This window comes from Austrofundulus limnaeus, unplaced genomic scaffold, assembly GCF_001266775.1.
Source record: "Austrofundulus limnaeus strain Quisiro unplaced genomic scaffold, Austrofundulus_limnaeus-1.0 Scaffold45, whole genome shotgun sequence".
NCBI lineage: Eukaryota > Metazoa > Chordata > Actinopteri > Cyprinodontiformes > Rivulidae > Austrofundulus > Austrofundulus limnaeus.
This window is the reverse complement of record NW_013952447.1, coordinates 857,453-864,872: the sequence shown is the minus strand read 5'-3', so window position 1 is coordinate 864,872 and position 7,420 is coordinate 857,453. Positions and strand designations below refer to the sequence as shown.

Genomic DNA, 7,420 nt, shown 5'->3' with positions numbered 1-7,420 from the left:
ATATAGTTCTACTTTTATTTCTAATTATGACAGTTCCTGTCCTCCATAGACAAAAAATGCCCTTTTCACAGTTATAGGACAGCACATAGTAAAATGTAAAGTTATTAACATTTATTTTAAAGTCAAGTATGAGTACATACTGTACATACATACTGTTAATGCACATTATGAACCTATACAGAAGCAACATGTCAGCACACTTTATTAATACTACATAAACCGAATGAATGAATCTATCAATGAAATTCAGATATCAATAGGATAAAACAATTAATTCAAGACATGCAGTTAGCTGTAAGGACTGTCAGGCACTGCCATGTGAGGATTTTATAACAGTCACTTTAAAATAAGCTCATCAGCCTTCCATCCCTTGACATAAAGCAATTACCTACCCATCACTCTGATGACCATTCATAAGGAACCAACACCAAATGAGGCTGATGCAATGCACAATAACAACACAACGCAACTCTAAGCCATCACCAACTGAGAGAATAGTAAGCACGCTTTAGTAGTTTGATCTCAGGCTAACCTAAAGTTGTATTTTTTTATATATTTTAAATTGTCTTGTTTGGATGTTTGCTTTGATTCTCAGACATGAATACGTAATGCTTCATAAATAAACAACTGAACTTCTTTCTTGCTTTTTTAAGGCAATTTATCTCCTATCCGCAAGCGTTCTTCAGAAATGTATTTAGTTGTTAACATTTTTAAAGTCAGAAAACAAATGTCATGGTGATATGTGCACAAAGGTTTTGTGTCAGTCACAGTTGCAAAATTTGGTCAGTGGAAACTGAAGCATTTTTCTTAACAAAAGCATCAGTACAAGACAAGGTTTTGGTGAGTTCTCAATATGAGTCAGATAAGATGCTGCACCAACATTACCATGGTAACCTGAACTCACAGTTGCAGGGCGTTTGATAATCAGCAGCTTCTTGATTTCTGTTCAGTTTACACACACGGATAGATTCAGTTTATACTTTTTAGCTTGAGAAATGGCAAAATTTGAAGTAAAAGCAGAACTACATGCCAAACAGAAACGGTTGCATTGCCTGTTTTCTTTTTTAAGAGAGGGTTTTATTTTGAAGTGGAATTTTCCAACCATTCCCACTGCAACTTGTGTTATGTTCACACTGCAGGCAAAAGTGACCAAAATCCATTTTATTATCTATATTTAACTCATATCAAATTATTTTTATGACAGTCAGAACATAACAAATCTCATGTTTTCCAATCTGACCCAGGTCTGTGTTTTGATACATGCACCTGCTTTTTTAATCATATTAACCACAACTAAGACAGTTATGCAAATATTTGCAAGTTGAAGTCATATAAAAATATATTATTGTAAATAGGTTTGAGTATAAAAAAATTGAAAATAAAAGATATATTTTTTGTCTGTTTTAAATATTACCTGGCCTCAGTATTCAAAATGACACCCAGTTGTATTTTACTACTCGGCTTTAGTGTGACTAAAGAATTTACTGATTTACCTGAGTGACCAGGGGCTCCAGAAGCCTTTCCACAGTCAAGGTGCGGATTTCAAGATTCTTCGGGTCCCATTTCAACAGGATAGGGGAAGTGGCAGTTGTCATGGTCTCTGTTGAGATCAGAAGCATATAAATGGTTAGGAAGAAGTTGAACTCAAATGAAATGTGTAAAAAGTCATAACACACCAAAACTGAGCATTCCATTGTAAGAGAGAGCTGAAGGTAATTCAGAGAAGATAGTCACAGTCCATAGAAATCATCTGGAAAATTTCTACCATAATTCAATATGTGCAAATGCAAACTACATGTCCTGGTATAGCCACCTGGGTGCACTGAAACATTGTGCCTGGATATTGAAAGCAACATGTAGCAGTCTAAGCTCTAGGCCAGTGTTTCCCAAAGTTGGGGTCGGGACCCAAAGTGGGGTCCCGAAACATCAAGGTGGGGTCCTGAAAAGATTTTCWGAATTAATTACATTTTTGCCTTAGTTKKTACAAAGGAGTGAGGTTAGTGTATTTAAAATGGATAAATGTAGTATAAAAATATTGTTACTATGCCCATGTTTAGTTGACCTGATACAAATGTTTATCATCCAAAAATAGTTGGGGGCAGGTCTCTCCTACTGTTATTTTGTGGGTCAAAAGCTGAAAAGTTTGGGAACCACTGCACTTTGGTTCCCAAAGTTGGGCTTGGGACCCAATTATGGGTCATGAAGGACCTTGGATAATCTCCAGAAATCAATTTAAAGGGTAATAAAATAATTGTTGATGTAATATTTTCCCTATAACTATTACAAAAACACTAAATAAGTATAAATAAGTATTTATATTTGTGTACAAGCTGTTTAGATTGTCAAAAACCTGTGTTTTTAGGGTTATTAATGAAGTTCGTGTACTCAGACCAGTAATATTTGGGGTCACAAGTTTTTGCCATGGATACTTTGTGGGTCAGAAGATAAAAAGTTTGGGAACCACTGCTCTAGGCAATTACAAGATTCTACCTCACAATAAATAAAGTGATAACAAATTCAGCAACTAAAACAACCCCACCACACACACACACTGCCAATATTTTAAATGAACTTTTTCAGTGTACACTTCCAAAACTCAACTTTCAGTTATGTTACTTGTTGAGGAAGGCTTGATTTACAAAGGAACTGTAGTCATTATGTACAGTTGGAAACCTAGTTGTTATTCAGAAGAGTTTTGGCCTACATTTTCCGCAGTCTGAGCTGCATTTTGATAATGTAAAGCTTGTAGGATACAAACATTCCGTGGTGCGGAGCTATAGGAATGTTCAATGAAAGTGTGAAAAACACAAGTGAAATGAGAACAAAACCTTTATAGAAATGTGGGACAAAATATCAAAATCTGAATTTGGAACAGGAAAATCACATGGAYGCAATTAACTCTACAAAATTAGTTCAAAATTAACTTTTTTTAACAACAATCAGCTCTTTAATCTGGAATATTTCAAGTTGTTTTTTAAACCATTAAAGTTTAGCTGGGTTATATCAGGTGATTATGGGAGCTGAACAGCTGGCATGTCGGTAGCGCTCTGCTTTCACTGCAGGGATGTCTTTCAGCAGTAGGCAGTTTCGGACTGGGCCAGCTGGGAATGGCCCCATCTACTGCCAATGTAAGTGAGGCAAAAGGGAATACAGAATGTGAATAAGTATGACAGATCTGGGCCAGTGGCTTCAAATACTACACAGAGTGCTTTAAGATGGATGGACAGAAGGAAATCTGGCAACCTGGCAAAATCAGTCAAATCACCGCTCAGCCTTTTAGAGTTCTCAAAAGAGCACAACCCTTCATGTTTTAAACATTTTCAGCTTGTTACTTACGCTCATTATGCTTAACAAATTTTGATACTGCAGCAGATGAGGCTTTTTAACATAAAGGGCTTCAAATTTTGTTATTCCTTATTAAAAGGCACTGGTGCTGCAAAAATATAAACAGCACTAATACAAACCTCAGGCGCTTCACTTGACTTTTAAACACTTTTAGTTTTTTTTTTTTTTAAATTTAATTTTGCATTATCTTTGATTCCTTTTAAATAAGCTGTCTGGTTATAAACTGATAACTTGCATGCCGCTATCACTTGCCTCAGAGACTCATCTGTATTCATAACATTAAGCAGCAGGTTTATAAAATATGATCAATTTGAATTTTATGTAAAAATATATATTTTAAATAATGCCAGTGCTGTTGTGTTTTAGGCCAGCTTTAAGTTTCCATTTTCTGAGTTATAGCAAAACTTTTTGAAAGATAGAAAATTCCCTTTAAGAAAAATAAACAAAAACATGTGTTCACATGGTTGTCACTGCCTTAAAACAACTCCCTAGGTTTTGGGCTTGCTTTTTGTTGCCATTAAAACAATTCTTTACGATGAGCAGCTTGATGTGACAACCTGTGTTTAAGCCTTTTTTTTATTGCACTTTGTTATGTTTTAAAAGGTGTGTTTCTTCTTTTAGTCCTCCTAAATGGAAATGTGTGAGTTTAGGTTTGGTATGTAAAAGGTCAGCAGTGATGCAAACTGCTTCCCATAAATTAAGCCGTCCGAGTCCTACAGCAGTTATTTCTGCCTGGGTGCTTCTGTAGGCTAACTYATTGCCGGATGCCATGTTTTCCTCATCATTAGTTTAACAAAACCCATCCTTCTYTTTTCCCCGCAAGAAAACTGAATGTGATTAGATAGAACAGAGGTAGAGGGCATTTAAAAAGAAAGCCTTTTAAACACACACAAAAATGATCATTCTAACGAATAATTTTAAATTATTTAAGAGATTTTGTTTTATTTCAACTCAGTGTCAATTTTTCCATCAGTCCTGTGCGTTTATGAATAGAAAGAAAGAAGGGAGGTGACGCTCAGGTAGAATAATTTTTTATGAACCTATGTTGTTAGTGTAATAATTTGTGTTAATTTATTTTAATTTTAAAAAGGTACTGATGTGAATATTAAAACATCTACAAAAATATTTAAAATGTTTTTTTTTAAATAAAATATTCTACTTTGCCAGATGTGTATAGTCTTATTTCACCTCCCACCAACACCACTAGCCTCAATGTTAGGAGCATCTTGACCACACTACGTTGATAAAWATGGGTTAAATGATTATTTTACAAGTAGAGATGCAGACAGTTTCAAGTGCTGCTATTCAGCAATTCTTTTCATTGCTGCAAAGCAGAATTTTCAATGCTCAATTCATCACGACGCTGCAGATGCAGTGCCTGCTGAGTTTGGCAAAGAAAGCTCATCAAATTGGGGTTTTGTTGTTAATTAGGTTTCCTGTTTTGCGTGTTGGTCTAAAAAAGTACTGCAGCTGTCTCAGTTCATTTATAATGTCTGCTTTCTTAAGATAAAAAGTCTGAGTGTTTCTGGGGTTTTATTTTTTCTATTTTCTTTTAATGATATGAGAATAGCTACTGAAAAAAAATAGTGGAATCCTTATTACTTTCAACATGGTGAGAGTCACAAATAACAATAAATACCAAACGAAGACTTACGCATGGCATGTATATGTGTGTGGGAAGAAAAAGAAAACATCTTTAGTTTATGTTGAAGGTCTTCATAATGAAGGGCTACCCATTGTCACCGACTGTTTATAACACTTATGGAAAGAATATCTCAGTGTGAAGAGAGTGCGGAAGGGGTCTGGTCCGGTGGTCTCAAGATTCTGTTGTTTTTTTTTTCGCATATGATGTGGTCCTGGTGGCATCATTATGCTGTGACCTGCAGCTTTAACTGGAGCAGTTTTCAGTCAAGGGTGAAGCAACTGGTTTGAAGATCAGCACCGCTAAATCCGAGGCYRTGAAACTCAGTCAGTACAAGGTGAAATGCCCTCTCCTGATYGGGAGTGAGGGACTGCCTCAGGTGGAGGACTTCAGCTATATCTGTGTTTCATTCAAAACTGAGGAAARCATGAGGTRTAAGATTAACACAGCTTTCGCAGCRTTACATACTCTGTACCGGGACGTTGTGGTGAAAAATGGGTTGAGACRTAAGCTGTTTGTCAGCCAGGCACATTCATACAAATTCTGAGTAGTGACCCAGAGAAGAAAATATAGAAAACATGCAGTCAAAATGAGTTTTCTCTGCAGTTATCTGGGAAAGACTTTGAGTAGAGCAGATGTTCCTCTAGACTGAGAGCAACCAGTTGAGGTTGTTCAGCATCTGATAAGGATACCTCCCTGCACGGTTGGGAAGTTTTCGGAGCATGTCCAACTTGGGTCAAGAGCTTCAGGTAAGAGCTATGGCATGCTAAACACAGACTATGGTGCTGTGTCTCGATTTATGAGTTGCAACCGATAGACAGTGGCCCACATTAGCCACAGTCTACGTCGACCATAGGCCGCTCRTGCTGGCTGCATAAATGGTTGTGAAATTAGATGGTCTAGTCCACAGAAGACAGTGTGTGACCATGCGCTGCCTCATTACCATCACATCGCTTCAGTTGTTTTTTCGACATGTAACTTTATAAAATTCAGTTTTAATAAATGTACGTTACAAATATATAAATAAATAGCATTATTAATTTGAGTTTAGCTCCATTATAAGTATACTTGTAACTGTATTTTATTAAAYATTTCATTGCAACAAAACTTTCTTCAGCTAAGTTGCTAAACTTACATTTTTTGGTCCGTGCTAAATTTCCAAACTCCGTCATTAAAAAAACCACTGCCATAAAATCCACCCCTCCCAAAAAAAAAATAAACCCTCTGCTGTCTTTGTTTCTTTGTTTAATTTGCTGATGGAGCAATGAATTCTGGGATACCGTCGGCCGTGTAGGATACTCAGACGCAGACTATGTTTACGGGGTTTTGTCGGCCGAATGAGTGGTGTCCATGAATTGGGACATCCTTAGGCACAGGGCAGTGACATAAGCAGCCAGAAAATGCGCCCCACGTCAGCTGCAACCCATGAACTGAGACACAYCCTATGTCTCAGATGGCCTGGGAACGTCATGGATTCCTTCCAGAAGATCTGGAAGCGGTGGCTGCAGAAAGCRATGTCTAGGCCTCCCTGCTCAAGCTGCTGCTCCCACAACCAGAACCCAGGACAAGCAGAAGATAATTGATGAATAAATGAATGGATTTTAGATATCTATAAATAGATATCCAAAATAGGATTCATTAGAATAAAACCTTATATTTCACATTTACCCAGAAAGCATGACGGCAAATCAGCTCAACCTGAAACAATGGAATTATCACTGATTAATACACAACCACACATGTGGCAGTCTCTAAGTCTGTTACCTCTTTGGCCTCACTTGTCTTTTCCAGAATTAGCATCATTAAGGATGTATTGCTGCTTTGTTCTTTCTAATCTTGTGCTATTGAATTTTACACAGCTGTGATAGAGTCCATGAGTGATTTCTCCTGCAACAATCCAGATAGTTCTTGCAGAAGGAGTTGCTTTTTTTTTTGTTACTTTTTTTCTGCTCCCTGAAAATGTTGCTTTTATCTAACATAGTCAAATCATTATAACAACACAAAAAATTTTGCTTGATAAAAGTTGTGTTTGGATGTGATCCCCATGGCACACATTTTACATTCTGCTACTGTTAAATGAATGACATGTTTCATTGCCATGGTGCAAGATGGGGAATAAAGGAGTGGTCATAATGGCATTTGTACCCAGCTTGCCACATGCTGCTATTCTAAGTAAGTTAGTTGATTTGTCACCCAATGCGGAGCTGTGTGAATGGTGTTTGTTTTTATTGCCCATTAAACAATATTATTACCTTAGGTTCTGCTTGTGTCAGCTCTTCTTAGAAATAAAGCTGATGACAGAGCAGAGAGACAACTGCTATGGGATATAAAGTATTTGCCTCAATTGGCCAGGTGTTACCCAAGCACTGTATGAGCGTGTGTGTGTGTGTGTGTGTGTGTGTGTGTGTGTGTGTGTGTGTGTGTGTGTGTGTG

The 7,420-nt window shown here is 37.0% G+C and overlaps 1 protein-coding gene across 2 annotated transcripts in view; it reads right to left on the bottom strand.

The window, feature by feature from the left end:
- The window catches only part of ctnna2 (catenin (cadherin-associated protein), alpha 2), a 286,505-nt gene that overhangs the window by 266,418 nt on the left and 12,667 nt on the right, over positions 1–7,420 (bottom strand). For both annotated transcript variants that reach the window (XM_014007866.1, XM_014007865.1), the window contains exon 2: positions 1,494–1,600. In XM_014007866.1, coding sequence (XP_013863320.1) covers positions 1,494–1,595 — 102 coding nt within the window. In that variant the 5' untranslated portion in view covers positions 1,596–1,600. The remainder of the gene's footprint in view (positions 1–1,493; positions 1,601–7,420) is intronic.